The following is a 20,009-nucleotide window of genomic DNA, read 5'->3' as shown; positions in this document are numbered from 1 at the left end:
TCTTAAAATGAGGCTTCCGTGCCTCCTAAAAAAGGCTTCCAAACCTCTTGAAAGGAGGCTTCCGAACCTCTTGAAAGAAGGCTTGTGAACCTTTTTTTTTTATCTATATTTAAGAGACTTTCAGCCCGAGGCTGGCTCGTCTCTGATTTTCAATATGCTACAAATTCGATACATTATTTTTTTTGTTTTTGATCGTGTGTTATACACTCTCCAGTCCGCTCCATCATGTTCTCTGGTGTCGCCTGTATTGTAAGCGTCTTCACCACACGATCTCTTTGGGATGTTATCGGCACGTGTGTCGCTTGCTGTTCCCGATGCGGCTGACAATCGCCTTTTCGCGCTGGCTCCAGTAGTGCCGGGCTCAATTTGCCTTTCGTCGTCGTCGTCGTCGTCGTCGTCATTGTCGTTTTCACTTTCGTTTGATTCCGTTTGCACTGGTGGAGGGCCGGTATTGATTTGTTCGGATGTGTTCGATGGTATTTGTAATGTAGGCTCTGAAGTCGCCACTGGGCACTTTGATTGCGGTTGATCATTTTGTTTTTGGCCAGTAACTAGCGTCGGTTCATTCTCGATAGAGATGCGCGATGGTATCGGTTTTTCTATCATCATTCGCACTACTCTCACACCGTTCAGCACTCCCGGGAAGAAGTTTTTCCAGGTCTCATTTTGTATGGAGATTATTTTGCCATATTGTTTCAGATGGTTGATGATAGTGGTATTCGGCATGCGTGGCGAAAGGTCGTGTAGCTTGATTGTTGTAGTGGGGCCATCAACATACACCGGTATGTGATAGATTACGCCTAGACGATGGAATGAGTGTTTCAGATGGTTTTGCTGCTGTAGTCGTGGTGCTACACCTGCATCGTTCATCTCGATAAACACGCAGTTGTTGAGGTTATGCAGCTGAATTCTCTTAACATCAGCCATGTCAAGCTTGATTGACTTCTCCAGGAACTTTTTCACCTGTCCCAACGGAGGTCGTTTTGGAAGAACACTAAAGTCCACGACAAGCGTGTTCGTTCTGTGTGACATTTTGCACTGAGTGGATTCGACACGAACCGAGGAATATCGTTTGATAAGCAACTGTGCGGAAAGACGTCTATCGTGCGCGAGAAGCGATTGCCAACTGCTTGTGAACCTCTTAAACGAAGGCTTCCGAACCTTTTAAAAGGAGGCTTCCGAGGCTCTTGAAAGAAGGTTTCGGACACAGCCATAAATATTTTGTAAATTGGCGATTATTTGGAAACAAATATCTAGAGAATAAAAATAAACGAATGTGCTGTGATTTTGAATTTAAATCAATTTAAAATTACACGATCATGTAAAAATATAGCAGATTTAATTGACATTTAAATTAATTTAAATGTGAATTCTGAAGCTTGAGTGTGAGAACTTTCGAGTGATCACCATCCTTAATGCCGCCTACAAAGTGATATCCCAGATCATCTTCCAACGTCTGTCACCATTAGTGAACGAGTTCATGGGAAGTTATCAAGCCGGCTTCGTTGACGGCCGCTCGACAATGGACCAGATCTTTACTGTACGACAAGTCCTTAAAAAATGCTGTGAATACCAGGTCCCAACGCACCATATGCTCGTTGATTTCAAGGCGGTATACGACAGTATAGACCGCGTAGAGCTATGGAAAATTATGGACGAGAACAGCTTGTCTGGGAAGCTTACCAGACTGAGCAAAGCAACGGTGGATGGTGTGCAAAACTGTGTGAAGATTTCGAAATACGCCTGCGCATTGCGCGGATTCGTCGGCAGGAGGAGAGAGTTGGACGACGGTTCAACACACGCCGACTGGATGCCAGGGTGATACGTTCCTTCGTTGAAGAATTGGAGAGGCGTGCTGCAAATATTCCGGAAGGTGGCAGCGTGGAAGACTAATGGAATGCCATCAAGAATGCTTTCATCGCCACCAGCGAGAACAATCTGGCGAGGCATTATGTTGTTGTGGACCGTTCTCAAAGTTATTACCATATTGTCACGCTCCGTATCATTCTGGAGCAGGCCAGTGAATTCCAAGAGTCTCTTTACTTGGTATTCATTGACTACGAAAAAGCTTTCGACCGTCTCAATCAAGAGAATATGTGGGGCGCCCTGAGACGCAAGGGGGTTCCTGAGAAGATCATCGGCCTCATCGAAGCACAGTACGAGGCCTTTTCGTGTAGAGTGCTGCACAATGGGGTGTTGTCCGTCCCTATCCGGGTTGTAGCTGGTGTGAGGCATTGAGGCAAGGATGTATTCTGTCCTGTCCCCGTTAGTGTTCCTCATCGTAATCGACGAGATTCTGGTAGATGCGATTGACCGTGAACCAAACCGCTGGCTGTTATGGCAGCCTATAACCATGGAGCACCTAAACGACTTCGAATTGGCGGATGACGTTGCACTCCTCGCGCAACGGCGCTCTGATATGCAGAGTAAGCTCAACGACCTTGCCGAGCGCTCCTCCTCGGCAGGTTTAGTCATCAACGTCAACAAAACCAAATCGTTGGATGTAAACACGGTGACTCTTCCAGTTCCACAGTAGCCGGGCAACCAGTAAAGAATGTTTCCACCATTGAGAAGTTTCCAATATCTTGATATCCAAATGGCGTCAGACGGCGGTACCAAGATCGACATAGGCGCACGGATCAAGAAAGCAAGGGCTGCCTTTGCGAGTTTAAGAAATATCTGGAAAAACAGGCAGATAAGTGAACGCACCAAAATACGAATTTTCAACTCTAACGTGAAATCTGTGCTGTTATACGCTAGCGAAACATGGTGTGTATCAGTGGAAAACACTCAACGGCTGCAGGTGTTCATTAACAGATGCCTGCGGTATATAATTCGGGCCTGGTGGCCTCACAACTGGATCTCAAACAACGAGCTTCATCGTCGTTGTCACCAGAGGCCGATAGCAACAGAAATTCGGGATCGGAAGTGGGCCTGGGTTTGCCACATTTTACGTAAGGGCGGAAACGAAATCTGTAAACAAGCATTAGACTGGAACCCAGCGGGACATCGTAGCAGAGGCAGACACAGAGGCTCTTTGCGGTGAAGTCTCAATAAAGAAATAAAAGAAGTCAACCGAAATCTAACCTGGCAACAGGTTAAAGCGACAGCCGGGCAACGCTCAAGATGGGGATCTTTCAAGTCGGTCCTTTGAACCACCGGAGGGGTACAGTATCCAGAATAATTTTTAAGAAACTTTAAAATCAATTTTAACTTCAGTTTTCGATCTGCATAGTATGGTATTGTACCAAAATGAAAAAGATATAATGTTCAATAATGTATTAGATGAAATCCTGATTTTTGATCAATGCCCAAGAAGCACAAGTCAAGTGAAATTGGTTGCAGCAACCTAATTGTGACTGACTATAAGTTACTGTGATCTTTGTGTAACATGTGTGCTACTCGGATGGCACGGAGCGCTAATTCCAATGCCCGAATTTGCAAACTGGAACACATATTTTGACTTCTTTGTAAGATTTCACCGCGTAGAAATAAAAACCTTATCGTTCGAGCAAATAATACACAGTGCTTGGTCTTATGGTAAAATTGCGGCACAACTGAAATTGAAAATTTTATGAAAAAATACGTTTGAAATTTAATGATAAATTTTATTATAATAGTAGAAGAAAGTGTGTACAATTTGACTTCATATTCTAAATGCTCGCTTTGATATTTGGGATTTCAAACAACTGTTTGAAGGTAACTGTAATAGCAGAACTAGTTCTGAAAAATTGTATATATAGATTGTCTAATCCACGTGAAATACAAGATACCGTCATCTGGGGGGGGGGGGGAAGGGTTGAGATGATCATTTTTAAGGCAAAACATGCAATAACAATGTGTGTTTACATTTGAAATTGAAACAAATATTTTCAAAACATGTACTGCTATACGTTGCACTAATCAACAACTTTAGTTTTCTGAAATGCGTTCGCATTTAATATTAAAATAAATTAAATTATCACACAGTTTTTGAGTAATCTGGTTTGGGGTGAAGTTGATCAAGACAGCTCTATTAAAATCATTATGGCCTAGCCGTCAAAATACACTAGGTTATTTGTATGAATGTTGAATTTACTACGTAAAGAAGTATACAAAGTCAATATTTGAAACGAAAATAGCGTCATTTATGACTATCTTTCTGTTTCTTCCACAAAATACATTTTCATGATTATAATCGAAAAACTCGGATTTTCTACCTAGCGGTAACATTACTTGAACATTTCTACCTAATTAAGTTATTAAAAGGTGTACCAAATCTATGATTATGATTGAAGATTAATGAATAAAAGCACTGTATGCAATGATTAAAATTTATGATTAATGAATAAAATATAAACAATTATGAATATGATTAAAGATTAGTGATTGAATGTAAAATTCTGTGATCAACGAGTAATGATTAATGATTAAATCATCTTTTTTGCATGATTATGATTAATGAATAATGGTTAAATAACCCATTATTCATTAATCATGATTAAATCTATTATTAATCACTAATGCTCTGGTTTGTGTACGCGATATTTTAGAATAAATCATTCGACACGGAAAAACCGAATGAGCTCATTGAGATTTCAGAATAGACCTTTTTAAGTGATTTTTCCAAAATATAAGTTCATCATTAGGGAAAGTGTACCGGTTTTGGCCAATAGACCTGACTCAGATGGATTACGACAGTTTATTTATTGATTTGTTTCATTAGGCCGATACAAATATTAAATTTATTTTATGTCCGACGGCTCTTGGAAGGTACGAGGGGGGGAATAAAAAAAAATAACAAGGAAACAAAAAAAAGTCCAAAATGCAATTATTTCGTGCAAAATTTGAAATATTATTGAAAACATAGAATATGAATATTTGTAGCATATTTTTAACCAGTAGTAAATTTAACAAAAAAATTTATAAAAATGAAAAAATACTGAAACTTATTTCTGAAGAAAATTTGGTTTTTGTTTTTGAAAAGTGCAAGTTCTTGCATAGGTTCGGAATTGCAGACTTCCCGGGCTACATATACGGAATAAGAACATTTCATTGCAGTGGCAACGAGAATAGGACTTTTCATAAATTGATACTTGATTCTTCTGTCAGTTCACTGCTGTGTGTTTACATTTTCAGGCTGGCGCGTTTTAGCCTCGGGGTGACGCGTTTCAACCCGCATGGTTTGAAATTGCACGAAAATGCAATAAAATCGTTTTCTCGGAATATAATTGGTTTTTCGTCCAAATTTTTATTCCGTATCATAGATGGTAAGTTAAATTAGTGGTTAACACATTGAAAGTACATAATTTCGACCATTATCATCGTTAAATTCGAAGATTTGCTTAGGGGGCGCATATTGCACGTCCCTCCCCTACATAGGTGAAGTCTGAAGTAGAATCGGTGGAGCACGTCATATCAGCATGCTCACGTTCCTAAAATTATTGGAATTCCATGCTTGTTAGCGGCATAGATATGACCACGGACAAACCCATAGAGAGGATACAGGACGCGAAATTTACCAATTCACGGGTGTGCATACGGGTTCATTGTGGCTCATCTGAGGCACGATCTGAGATGTCTTCTCAGGTGTCTGGTTGCAGATAAGAGTTAAAGTTCCACTTCTTTTATGAATAACTAGCAGACCCGACGAACTTTGTTTCGCCTAAAATTAATTAGTTTTCGAGTTATGCAGAAATTTATGCTTCATTTGTATGGAAGCTCCTCTTTCCAGAAGGGGGAGGGGTTTCGAACCATCACTGAAATTTATTTTCCCTTCCAAAACTTCCACATGCCAGTTCGGTTCCATTTTCTTGATTCATTCTCGAGCTATGAAGAAATTGGTGTTCCATTTGTATGCCCCCCCCTCCCCTTCTATACTGGCAAGGGGTCTCGAATCATCTTACAAACCTTCCCCGGCCCCAAAAACTTCTGCATACAAATTTTCACCTTGATCTGTTCAGTAGTTTCCCTGTCTACAAACTACAAACTACAAACAGAAATTCATTTTTATGTATATAGATAGATAAAACATTCTTCCAAACAAGTTCAAAAATAAACTCTATTACTCTGTAAACATAGCGATGGGTATTGTTACATTGTTACATAGGCTATACGGCACTGGGATTGGGTTCCTTCTCTCTCCATCCTTGACTTGGGCCCAAGTCTGATTCTTAACGACTTCGTTTATTTCTCTGTTAGGTTTCCGTCGCCAGGATATATCAGGTCTGCCTCTGCTGCGATGTCCGGCCAGATTCCTGTCCAGCGCTTGCTTGCAGATTTCGTCTCCGCTCTTACGTGGTGTGAAGCCGGCCTACGTCCATTCACACTGTGGAGTTGCTGTTGATATTGGATTTCGATGGCATTGTCGATGGGGCTCAGCATTCCAGTTGTGAGGCTACCAGGCCCGAGCTGTAAAACGTAGACATCGGCTGATGCATACTTGCAACTCTATATGAACTCTGCTAATACGCACCAAGTCTCACTGGCATATAACATCACAGATTTCACGTTAGAGTTGTGTATTCGAGGTTTGGTGCAAGGGCCTGGGCCGATTGGATGTTCTATGTTGATCTTGGTTCACCACCCGACGTTGGCTGGATTTGGTTTTCGACCTTCTCCACTGTTTGTCCGGCTACCGTAGAGTTGGAGTTGTTCATATACAGCGATTTGGTCTTGCTGACGTTTACGAGTGGGAGTGTACGACCAGGTCATTCTGTTTACTCTACATGGTAGAGCGCTCTTACGTTGGTGGAGCAGTATTATCTTATGACTCGAGGTCACTGGCGGAGACAGAGGTGGGGCACCACTCGATGCAATCACACCATTGTTCTCAACGGCTATTATGCTTGCACCAAGCGATGCCCCACCAAATAACAATAGCTGGCTCCGCCAGTGGTCGAGGTCATTCGATTGCTCTATGGTGGTGGGTTGCTAGAGCGGCCCTTGATTTCGTCAATTACGATGAGCAACAAGAACAACAGAGATACAATACATTTATCCTTGCCTCACTTTAGCGACTCCATTGCACAGGACTCTTGATTTTGTCTAGACCTCCCTGGGGCGCCCACAGTTTTTTTTGCGATTCAGACAATCGAATTACCTGCTCCCGGATAATGCGAAGCATGACAGTATGATTCTCACATGATCAACCGGGCCGGAATCCTGCCGGCTGCCGTCAGAGAAATGTCAACCTTTCCCTATATACGAATTAGGATAAGTCGTCAGAACTTGAAGAAGTTGTTCTAAGTGGTCGAGCCAACGTTTAAACTGATCAGTTGGATCGGTGAGTGACTGACATGTCACGTCTTTCTCTGCTATCCACCAATTTGTCCTTGCTCCAATCAGATTTCGTGAAATATCTTAGAGGAGGCGATTATCGCCGGTTGTTGCGGCTTTCCCCCTACCAAGATTAATACATTACGAGGTTTCCAATCTGCCAAATGTATGGAAGAGAAGAAGACGGGGTGGAAAACTCATTTCTAGTGCAAACAAACTCGCTGGCTCTGCCATACTTAATCGTGAATCTGGCAGATTGGTTAACCGAGTAGTGGGCAGGACTAGTGTTTGGATTATCTAGAAATAGATCAGCTGAAAACGGAGACGGTGCCTTCTTGAGTCCGTAATAAACGCAGAGGGTGCATCGCGTTTGACTATCATCTTCTCGGATTCAGCGGCTGGAGGAGAGGCTCGAGCAACGAACCAAAATAAATCGACTAGAAGATCTGAGAAGAACTGAGATCGTTCGTTGAAGAACTTGGAACTCGGGTAGTGCATGTTCTGGAAGGTAGCAGTGTAGAAGAGAAGTGGTGGCGAAGAATGCTTTTATCGAAACCGGCGAAAACAACTTGGGTGAGATGCGCATTAAACGCGGCGGAAGATTTAGGAGCGTAGAGTAGCAAAGGCTGAGAAACAGGGAGGACCAGAGGAGTAAATTACGAGTCCCGTCAACGGTATGTTTATCTGTAAGTGGGAGTCGGGCGCTGCTGCAAACAGGACAGTCGGGTATAGGTGGACATCCTGACCGATGAAGAAAGGATGGCTCAGCATCCGGAGATTATTGCCTCAATTACTCACTGACTTGGACAGCTGAAATGTTGGTTCGAGCACTTTAAGTCTCAGCCATCCGACGCATGAAATCTAAAGAGGTCAAGACCTCAAGGTCGATCGGCTTTCGGCGGAGGTGTTCAGGGCTGACCCTATTCTGTCTGTGCGAATGTTGAAGCAACTATTGTGCAATATCCGCTCCGCATCATTCTGGAGCAGGTCAAACAGGTTGAAGTGTCCCTTTATTTGCTAAATATTCATTGACTACGGAGGGGTTCATATTGTCTTAATTACGAAAATCTGTGTGGCGCCCATTCATGCAAGCGATTTACAGATAGGGTCGTAGCCTCACCGACCCCATTCACATAGTCGCTGATGTGAAGTAAAGACGTATTTCATCTCCACGTTTACTTCTCACCGTAATCGATGAGATCTTGGCAGGTACGATTGACCGTGTGCCATACCTTGAGCTGTTTGACAGTTTATTTTTGTGAAACACCTAGACGCTCTTTTCTGCGGAGTGGGCTCAATGAGCTGACCGTATGCTTCTTTGGGACGTCTTACCATCAACGTCAGCAGGACCATGTTGTTGAGTGTCATCGAGAACAGCCCCTCAAACTTTGAAGTAGTCGAACGATCGAAAGATTCCAATATCTTGACAGTCTGATATCATCAGATTGCAAAATTGGGATCGACATGGAAGCACTAGTCAGAATGGCTACCTCCGCGAGTTTTCGAAATATTTGGAGTTGTTATTTGCGAGTTTTCGTAAATATATAAAATCGGATTGGATTTATACACGCACCAAAATTCGAATGTTTTTCTCTATCGTGAAACGCGCATGATGTCTAAAATTTATAATTTCGCCGATAACAGTTGGATATCGTGTGCCGAGCAACCGATAAATACTAAATACCGATAAAAATAGATGTTCGAAAGCGTGGATGGAAATGGGTCGGTCACATATTGCAAGGGATCTTAGACGAATATAGAATATTTATGCCGACAGAAATATTTGCTCTTAATTTCACTTTAAATACTCTTGGTGACAAATGTATGGACTATAAATGATATATTTCGTGCCAAAATAAAAACAAACATAATGCTCAAAATTAAAAAAAAAAAACAAAACCCATAAAAAAAATTTTTTTTTCGCCCCCTCGATATTTTTGGAAAAATGAAGGGGGGGGGGGGGTGACATAAAATAAATTTAATATTTGCATCGGCCTTATATATTTTTTATATTGATCGAATTAGTCGATTACGATTATATTGCTTCTGGATGTAATGAAAAAAACATTCGATAACAAATTTCGGGGACTGACAGGTGAAAACGCATTTCATCGAGCTTTGAAACAATTCTCTGAACCGAGACGAGTTCACTACTAGGTGTTTCATTTAATTCCACCACGTTGTAATCTTTACAAATACGTATATCGAACTAAAGTGTAAGTCTTAAGTCGAGTCAAGTACGAGACACTGAAGATGGCCGTAGTGGAATAAATTCTTTAGTAGTAACTCGTCTTATGACAGGTGAATACATCCCACTAAAAGAGCTTAATTAATTTCCTTATTCCCTGAAGTCAACTATAATTAAAAGTCAATATAGCTGGTTGTACTGAGGGCAAATATCTTTTTCCTTTTTTTATTGTATAAAAATAAGTATTGTGCTGTGTATTCCTGTTACAACGCTTTTTTGCGGCAGATTTCACTTTCTCAAAATTCAGGTTTCTCACAATTTTAAATCGTATTTTGCATAGGGCGCTGTTTCTATACTTTTTCATCTTTTCATCAAATTGATGCATCAGAACCCAAATTACAGTCAATTTGGGAAAATATGTCTAAACAGCCATCACTCTTTTATTATCAATTATACTAATAGTTAGTCAAAAACTTATGTTTCGCTAAACTATTATCATACCAAATATTTTAATTTATGATTTAAGTACTGGAAAATATGAAAAACGAATAGATAATGTCAAAAAATAAGTTTTAAAAAATGGTGCTCCGGTGGACCTGTCCGAAGGTGTGTCTTTATCACATAGAATCGAATCCGATTTTCAATCACGAGGTGCTTTCAACGGTAAAAATCAACATAAACAATGCTAATTATGTTTTTTCTGCACATAGTAAGCACATTCAGTGACAATCGAATGAATGAGTTGGTGGAGTAGTCGTCTGACTATGACATTCTATGTTTTGAATATTCATGCGATGTTTGTCAAAATTCGGACCGATGTTGCTTCATGGAGATGAATATTTTAAGCTCTGTACACAATACATAACCAGTTATTATTTTCTAGTGACCGGGTATCTAATCTAATACAAGAGTCTGCCGTTGACTTAATACACTCTGTGCATATGACACAAATTATGACAAACTGTAGGCGGAAATAATGCATGATTGTAATAAAATGTTGCAGTCTCTGGTTGGGTGCAGATCCCCACTATTTCAGTCCCTTACATTCTAGCTACGTTCATGTTTCTTCAAATAATTATATTTTGTATAAATACAACAGCAATATAGGGTATCTGTTCCATTATTAATAACATGCTCCTATATCAATAACATTCGAAAAACAGGCAATTATGTCGTGATCGTCGAGATCGGAAAAAATAATACGGATAATCGAGTCTAAAATTCAAGCACAGAGTGATTTAAAGGATTGAAGAAAACTGTTAGGTAAAAGAAAGGTGAAGAAAGAAAATGATAAAAAATAATAAAGGAAAAAGGAATAAAGAAGGCAAAAGAAGGAGGATGAAAACAGGAAGAGAGAAAGGAAGAAAGAAAAAAAAGAAAAGAAAAAAAGAAGAATTCATTAAGGAGAAAAAAAAGGGAAACAGAAATTATTCGAATTTTTTTTTTAGGAAAAAATCCTTTGAGGCCTTCGGATATTCCTTTGAGATTTTTTTGGGAATTACTTTAGAAATTCTTTCAGGAATACTTCGTTAATTACTTTAAGAGTTCTTTTGAAAATTTTATCTGAAAATTATGTGAAACTTTCGTAAAATACTCCTCCAATTCATTTGGTATTTCCTATTTCAACAACTCACGAAAAAATTCTTCCTGTAAAATTTCCGGAATGATTCCTGCAGGAATTTTGGAAAAAAATATTGTATGATTTTATGAAAAGGTTTTCCGCAGGATTTCCTGGAGAAAGTTTCTAAGGCATTCCCGGAGAAATTTACAAAGGCCTTTCCAGAGAATTTTCCGAAGGATTCCCTGAACGAAGTCAAAAGGAATTCCTGCCGTACTTTTCTAAATTATTCTAATTAAGTGAACTCGAGGATGAGTTCTCAGAAGAATTTCTGAAGAGTTTAAAAAAAATATATTCCGTAGAAATTATGAAACCAATTTCTGCACAAATTACAAAGAAATTTGGGATTTCTCCCAAAAGAAATTTTCGAAAGTATTCCTCAAACAATTTCTGTAGGTATTCCTCATGAAAATCCGAAGGATTTGCGTAAGGCATTTCCGAAAAAAAAATCAAAGGAATTTTAGAGGAATCCCTAAAGGAATTTCCAAAAGAATTCCTATAAACATTTCTGAAGAAAATTCTAAAAGAATTTGTAAAGGAATTTTCGAAGAAATTATTCGAAGTAATTTCCGAAGAAATTTTGGGGAAATTCAGGAATGTTGGAAATGCCTTTAAGAGTTCCTTCAAATTCCGTTAGTAATTCGATCGGAAACTCTTCAGGTATTTCCTGCATTTGTGTCCTAGAATTGTGGAAAGGACTCTTGCTGGAAATACCTGAATACCTGAAATAATTTTCAAATTGGAAAAAAATTGAAAAACATTCCAAATAATTCCTAGAAACCTTTTCAATAAATTAGACGATTGCATTGTATTTTATAGACATTAAAATGCAATAAAAATTTCGTAATGCATATTTGGAACCGCCTGTTTTTTTTAAATCGATTTATCGCTTGACTGATTAGGGTCCCCAATTATAGTTCTCACTACTGATACCAAATTATAAATTAATCAATTACGCCAATAATGCTGGTGCCCCACCATTGCCAGAGCTGTGGCACCGCCAGTGCGAGACTCTTCAAATGAGAAGGAATAGATCGCCCTTCAAGGCCTGACTAGTGATTGGTGAAGTTGGAACTTCTCATGAGATTGAATATTAATGCTCTGGAACGAGCTATGCGACAACGAAATTTCCTGCACCTTCCTCCACAAAATTGACCGCTTGCCATCTATAAACCTCTCCATGCTGCTGCAACTACGCCAACATCTATGCCATCTATTCTATTTGAATTTACCACTTACCACCTTTTTAAAAAGAATGCAATTGTTTGATGTTCCAAATTTCAGATGATTTTTACAATAAACGTAAAGAGGTCGTAGAGTTCTCTGCATCTTTTTTAAGTAGGTGTCCAACTTACCATCCTTTCCCTTCCTCAGCATTCGCAAGGACGTGGCCAGGAAAGATCTTGACTATTGGAGAGTGCATTGCATCTTCTAAGAGATGGCGATTAGTCCCAAATCAATATCTGTCGTAACGGATGAAAGTGATGCTACTGTCATACAATAGTCTTGGTTTGTACCACCTACGAATTTGTGCGAATTGCGCAATGCTAATGCTAATTTGTACAATAAACATAAAATGATTCAGTTTAATGTTTCGCAATAGGGCAGCTGCCATCACCACTAAGTGGTTTTCAGAAAATGTTCTACTTGGTTTATGTGATTCTTGCGTGCTCGTCTGTCATTTTGCCTGTTATTGGGCAAAATAGAAATGTCATTCCGGTGATGCAGAATGGACGCTCCCCAATATCACGTGGCTTCAGCTGCTTCGCTGTCCGCCACCTTAAATTACAAAGCTATGAACTAAACCGTTCCCTACGGATGATGACCGCTTTGTGTGACACTACACTTTGATTAGGGTTGGAATATTACTCTGGGGAATCGTAAAACTCTACTACTTCGATATGTTACAGTTTGGCGGTTCCAGCATGCTTCATTCCACTAACCAGACTTAATTGTAACGATAGAAATACGTCATTGCTGACTGGAGGGGGCGTGGATATCAATTCTCCGAATCAAACCCCGTCGTATATCATAAAGGGAGCCACTATCGCGATCCAACGTGGCCACAATCCGACGAAAAATATGTTGCAATCGAATTGCTATTTTTGGCGATGTACGATTGGTGATGGGGCGGTGCGGAAAGTGATAAGATAGTATAAAACGAGGTCCCTGTTGGCATGAATGCGATCTCGACCATCCCGGAGCAGAGATCCAGTGATGTGAGGAATATGATGCCATCGCATTTTTTTTTATGAATACATATTCATGCTGCTAGCGGACTGCGAGATAACCTCGTCGTCTCGCGGGTGTGCCATTTGCCATGCAAATTAATGGTGTAATTATTTTCAATAAATCCTTATCACACTGTCAAGCAAATGTGTTTCTGGCGAAAGCCAACATAAATATTCAACGGCATCAATTCGATCAAGGGTCAGTGATTTCAGCTATCGATATTCATTTAAATATCTCTGTTGTGAAATAACTCCGATAGGCTTTTAAATTCTCCATACCAAAGTATTCTTTCGAATTTTCAACCAAAATTTGGTTGAAGAACAATAAACTTATTATTGCCGAAATAATCCATCAGCTGTTAACCAATTTGTCCTTTTGACTTGATCGGTCTATTAGATGATTAACGAGTTTATAAATAATTCAATTAGATGATCAATCAAAGCAGTTGCCTAAGTGATAATTCAAATTAATATGGAAATTAATCAATTATATAATTTATTTGCCAGACTTGTTCCATTGATAATAATCGATTAGCTCAAGTCAAGTCATCAAGTTAAAATACATATCTCGCAAAAGAGATTATAACATCGTTTATTATGAATACACTTATGAATATATTATATTATGTACTATACTTCTCCCGTTTATTGGCATATGATTTACTTTAGAGTTAAGTCCTAAAAATAATTATTACAGTCTAAAGCACAATCTGTGTTTCGTATTATTTTTATTTCATTTCCACTTATCCACCACAAATTGCCACAAATGTAGCACGTCATCAGGTGTGTAATGCTTTATGCAGCATTTTTTTGGCAATCCCTGGAGTCCGAATAGACAAAGAACCTTACTTCCTTTAGTTCGCACTTTGCCCCATGTATAAATAGATCATATCATCCCATATATTTCGTCGGCCCATATATCATGCAGCGCCCGCAAAACGTTTTACTCGGTTTACTACACGGCTCCCTGCGTCGCCACCATTACGCTCTGTTATCCGGAGCCAGCTGTCACGGCGGTTCGTTTACCCTCGGGGGTTCGCCACTTTTTCCAACGTTTTTCTCTTCACCACCCCAGCCCCCATGAAATTTCCCAACCAGAAGCAAACGAATCACACTGCACGTTTTGTGAGTAGGAAACGGTCAGCCACAAAAACCTGACACATGTCCATGGACTTGGCACTCCTATCATCACCCGACTCGGTCACGCTGATGCTATCGCGCCGTGTCGATGATGGGGAACTTATTTTTTTATCCCTGCCCGGCAATTATGCTGACGATGCGAAGAATCGTGCAAAAAAAATCACTATGCTGCGATAGCGAAGCCACAGTGGCATGATACATGTATCAATAGCTTGATGACCTCTTAAGTGGGTTGGCTTTTAGGAACCTAATTTCTTAAATACCAGTGGAAAGGATGAGGTTTAATGAAGATTTAGTTCTCGTTTGCTTGAGTTAACAATATATTGAGACGACTTCGATTGACAAAATTGAAACCAAGCTAAAGCTAAGCTAAAGCTAAGCTAAAGCTAAGCTAAAGCTAAGCTAAAGCTAAGCTAAAGCTAAGCTAAAGCTAAGCTAAAGCTAAGCTAAAGCTAAGCTAAAGCTAAGCTAAAGCTAAGCTAAAGCTAAGCTAAAGCTAAGCTAAAGCTAAGCTAAAGCTAAGCTTAAGCTAAAGCTAAGCTAAAGCTAAGCTAAAGCTAAGCTAAAGCTAAGCTAAAGCTAAGCTAAAGCTAAAGCTAGCTAAAGCTAAAGCTTAAAGCTAAGCTAAAGCTAAGCTAAAGCTAAGCTAAAGCTAAGCTAAAGCTAAGCTAAAGCTAAGCTAAAGCTAAGCTAAAGCTAAGCTAGCCTGGCTTAAAGCTAGCTCAGCCCGCTAAAGCTAAGCAAAAGTTAAGCTAAAGCCCCTAAGCTAAAAGCAGCCTGCTCAGCCTGCTAAAGCCTAAGCCAGCTGCTTCAGCCTAACTTCAGCTGCTTCCGCCCGCTGCCTCAGCTTCTGCTTCTACTCCAAGCCTGCCTAAAGCCCGCTCAAAGCCCTAAGCCTTGCTTCCTAGCCTGCCTAAGCTGCCTGCTAAGCCTAAACTAAGCTGCTCAGCCTAAAAGCTTCGCTTAAAGCTAAGCCTGCTCAGCTAAAGCTAAAGCTTGCTTAAAGCTAAACTCAAAGCTAAGCTAGCTGCTCTAAGCTAAAGCTAAGCTAAAGCTTCTTAAAGCTAAGCTTAAAGCTTGCTTAAGCCTAAAGCTAAGCTTAAAGCTTAAAGCTGTTAAAGCTTTAAAAGCTAAGCTAAGTTGTTAAAGCTAAAGCTAAGCTAAAGCTAAGCTAAAGCTAAGCTAAAGCTAAGCTAAAGCTAAGCTAAAGCTAAGCTAAAGCTAAGCTAAAGCTAAGCTGTAACGATTTTATCTTCCTCGTTGGTGCATTTTGACCAAATGTTTGAACATCACGAGTAAGAAGCTCCCAAAACGGTTTTGGTACCATCTGGCGGCGGATAGAGAAATCAATGGGCGCATCTAATTGAGTATCGTTTTGAGCTCCTAACTCTGGCTCCAAAAATGTTAAAAAATCAATTTTATCTGTCCTCCACTATACTAAGTCTCTATTGGAAATTCTTAATATAGGCGGAAAGAGACAACATAGAAAAACTTTATGTGCTAAGTGAAATGGCAATGATAAGAAATTGCGTTCTTCAAAAGTTGTGTTTGAAGGTAATTGTGTTGGAAAATCAGGTGAAACAATGCCCCTCGCGTACCTCAAATCACTTTTGTGCTAGTTTTTGAGCAAAGCAGACCATTGTGACCTAAAGCTAGAAATAGTGTCCTAAAACGTGAAAATTGAGATTTCCTACGGCAAACTAAATAGTTTACTAAGCAAAGCTAAAAATAAAATAAAGCTTATCGACTAAAAGTTATAAAAGCCTTTGTCTCCCATTCCTGCTCTCAAATGAAAATCTTAAAATTCGTGCACAAAATCCGACCAATGTGACAAGCACCCAACCATGACAACTAAAGTAAAACCTTGTTAACTTTTTATAATTCAATTTCCATACACAGAGCATGAAATGAAAATGGCAAAGGCATTCCATTCTACCTGCACTTACCATATTCGGGTTGGCCATCATCAACATCGTTGACAACAACGGTCCTCAGCCGTGTGGTCGTGCTGCCTGCCGCTCATGACCGGCGGTATATGGGACGGAGTGTAATTTTACCTTTTTTTCGACGCAATGAAATCGCGCTCATATTCCATTATCTAAATAAGTGTGGGTATACCCTGCTTGTGCAATATTCAACAGGTCAGGGGATCCCGGGGCAAACATTAGTTTAATCCTGGCTTTGAAGCGGTCCTTAAGCGGCTTTAGGAGAAAATATCCGCTTGTAAACAGTTGAAAACGAGGTAGTTGGCAGAGTATAGACACAGAAAAAGAAAAACCCATCCCGCCATGGAGAAACTGAAAGCACTTCAACCGTAGCGACGGTGGATGAAGATATATTCCCATCCATCCCAGTTCTAATTAGGTGTAATAAATTATCTTGGCGTGAGGGAGGAATCAGCTCTGCATCCGTGGACACTTGGTATAAAAGCTGCCTTCTGCCCCAGTTTTCTTTGAATATTGTTGGCAGTGCCTACCCCAGCCTGTTTGATACCTACTACTACCTACGTACCTTCCAACTTATATTTTATAGTCTTATTCTTCTTCTTATTGGCATTACATCCCCACACTGGGACAGAGCCGCCTCGCAGCTTAGTATTCATTAAGCACTTCCACAGTTATTAACTGCGAGGTTTCTAAACCAGGTTACCATTTTTGCATTCGTATACCATGAGGCTAGCACGATGATACTTTTATGCCCAGGGAAGTCGAGACAATTTCCAATCAGAAATTGTGCGTTGAGTTTTGACACGTTTAAAAAACATTTTTTGCAATTCCTGATCATAATACCTGGTTTACAGTTCGTCTTTGAATGATAAAACGGCCTACTTTTCCATACCAAGGAAATCAGTGCTTTAATGAACATTATGCAACTCAATTATTTATTATTTATTTAATCAGACTAAGGCCGTAGTGGCCTGTGCGGTATATAAGAGTCTTCTCCATTCGGCTCGGTCCATGGCTACACGTCGCCAACCACGCAGTCTACGGAGGGTCCGCAAGTCATCTTCCACCTGATCGATCCACCTTGCCCGCTGCGCACCTCGCCTTCTTGTGCCCGTCGGATCGTTGTCGAGAACCATTTTCACCGGGTTACTGTCCGACATTCTGGCTACGTGCCCGGCCCATCGCAGTCGTCCGATTTTCGCGGTGTGAACGATGGATGGTTCTCCCAACAGCTGATGCAATTCGTGGTTAATTCGCCTCCTCCACGTACCGTCCGCCATCTGCACCCCACCATAGATGGTACGCAGCACTTTCCTTTCGAAAACTCCAAGTGCACGTTGGTCCTCCACGAGCATCGTCCAGGTCTCGTGTCCGTAGAGGACTACCGGTCTAATTAGCGTTTTGTAGATTGTCAGTTTGGTACGGCGGCGAACTCTATTCGATCGGAGCGTCTTGCGGAGTCCAAAGTACGTACGATTTCCAGCCACTATGCGTCTCCGAATTTCTCTGCTGGTGTCATTTTCGGCAGTCACCAGTGAGCCCAAGTACACAAATTCTTCTACCACCTCGATTTCGTCACCACCGATGCAAACTCGCGGTGGGTGGCTCACATTGTCTTCTCTTGAACCTCTTCCTATCCAGAGCTTAAAATATTCATCTTCATGAAGCAACTTCAGTCCGAATATTGACAAACATCGCATGAATATTCAAAACATAGAATGACATAGTTAGACGACTACTCCACGAACTCATTCATTCGACTGTCACTGAGTGTGTTTACTATGTGCAGAAAAAAACATAATTAGCATTGTTTATGTTGATGTTTACCGTCGAAAGTGCCTCGCGGATGAAAATCGGATTCAGTTCTATGTGATACATTACTTTACTTATTTGAAACATGCTCAGATTTCAGATAATTTATCAATTTGTAAAATGTGCATAAATATTCAATGACTAATATTCAACTGAATATTGACTGTCCAGAGCCGACTATGAATGTGTCGGAAGTGAACTGACAAATGAAGAAAAATGGACTTCACCAAAAATTTTCGATTATTTTACACTCTGCTTCCTATCATGTACTTCGTCTTCGACGTGTTGATGACTAGTCCGATCCGCTTAGCTTCCCTCTTCAGTCTGATGTAGGCTTCCTCCATCTTCTCAAAGTTACGTGCCATAATATCTATGTCGTCGGCGAAACCAAATAGCTGGACGGACTTATTGAAAATTGTACCACTCGTGTTAATCCCTGCTCTTCGTATTACACCTTCCAAAGCGATGTTGAATAGCAAACACGAAAGACCATCACCTTGCCGTAACCCTCTGCGGGTTTCGAAGGGACTCGAGAGTTCCCCGTAAACTCGAACGACGCACTCCTCCCAATCCATCGTCGCTTTGATCAACTGTGTCAGTTTATCCGGAAATCCGTGTTCGTGCATTAGCTGCCATAGCTGGTCCTGATCGATTGTATCATATGCGGCTTTGAAGTCGATGAATAGATGATGTGTGGGCACGTTGTATTCGTGGCATTTCTGCAGTACTTGGCGAATGGCGAACACCTGGTCCGTGGTGGAGCAATCGTCCATAAAACCCGCCTGGTACTACCCCACGAACTCCCTTGCAGTTGGTGTTAGTCGACGGCATAAAATGTGGGAGAGTACCTTGTAGGCGGCGTTCAGCAATGTGATTGCGCGGTAGTTGCTACAATCCAGCTTATCGCCCTTTTTGTAGATGGGACACACGACACCTTCCATCCACTCCTGCGGCAAAACTTCCTCCTCCCAAATCTTGGTAATGACCCAGTGCAGCGCTCTAGCCAGTGCCTCACCACCGTGTTTAAATAGCTCTCCTGGTAGTTGGTCAACCCCAGGGGCTTTGTTGTTCTTCAGCCGGCCAATCTCCTCCTGGATTTCCTGGAGATCCGGAGCCGGTAGAATTATGTCCTGCGCGCGTTCTCCCAGGTCCATCACCATACCGCCATCTTCGTCTGCCACATCGCCATTCAGGTGTTCTTCGTAGTGCTGCCGCCACCTTTGGATCACCTCACGCTCGTTCGTAAGAAGGTTCCCGTTTATGTCCTTACACATATCAGGCTGTGGCACGTGGCCCTTACGTGAACGGTTTAACTTCTCATAGAACTTTCGTGTGTTATTAGCGCGGTACAGTTGCTCCGTTTCTTCACGGTCTCGATCTTCCTGCTGGCGCTTTTTCCTCCGGAAAATCGAGTTTTGTCTGTTCCGCGCCTGTTCATATCGTGCCCTCGTGCCCCCGTTCGCCCTCGTGCGGTGTTGCAGCAATCTCGCCCGTGCTGCATTCAACTCTTCCACTAACTGCTCAAATTCGCCGTCATACCAGTCGTTTCTCTGATCCGGGGGCACCGTGCCAAGTGCAGCGGTTGCGGTGCTACTAATGGCGGATCGAATATCTCTCCAGTCATCTTCAAGAGACGCTACGCATAGCTGCTCTTCTGTTGGGTGTGCCACTTCCAGCTGCTGCGCCTAGTCTTGGGCTAGTCTACCGTCTTTTTAGCCGCCCAATGTTAAGCCGCTGCATCCGACTTCGACGCGTGTTGTACACCGTCGAGAGTTTTGAGCGCAGACATACTGCAACGAGGTAGTGGTCGGATTCAA

General features: G+C 41.2%; 2 protein-coding genes across 2 annotated transcripts in view; one reads left to right on the top strand and one right to left on the bottom strand.

The window, feature by feature from the left end:
* Positions 1-20,009, top strand: part of LOC134221316 (potassium voltage-gated channel subfamily KQT member 1-like) — an 802,936-nt gene that overhangs the window by 69,870 nt on the left and 713,057 nt on the right. The gene's annotated exons all lie outside the window — the stretch shown is intronic.
* LOC134222748 (uncharacterized) lies at positions 121-1,032 on the bottom strand. Its single transcript, XM_062701910.1, has one exon. The coding sequence runs from the start codon at positions 1,030-1,032 to the stop codon at positions 121-123; it is 912 nt and encodes a 303-aa protein (XP_062557894.1).

This window comes from Armigeres subalbatus, chromosome 3 (genome assembly GCF_024139115.2).
Source record: "Armigeres subalbatus isolate Guangzhou_Male chromosome 3, GZ_Asu_2, whole genome shotgun sequence".
Taxonomy (NCBI): Eukaryota; Metazoa; Arthropoda; class Insecta; order Diptera; family Culicidae; genus Armigeres; species Armigeres subalbatus.
The sequence above is the reverse complement of the archived record's forward strand: the minus strand, read 5'-3'. Positions and strand labels throughout refer to the sequence as shown.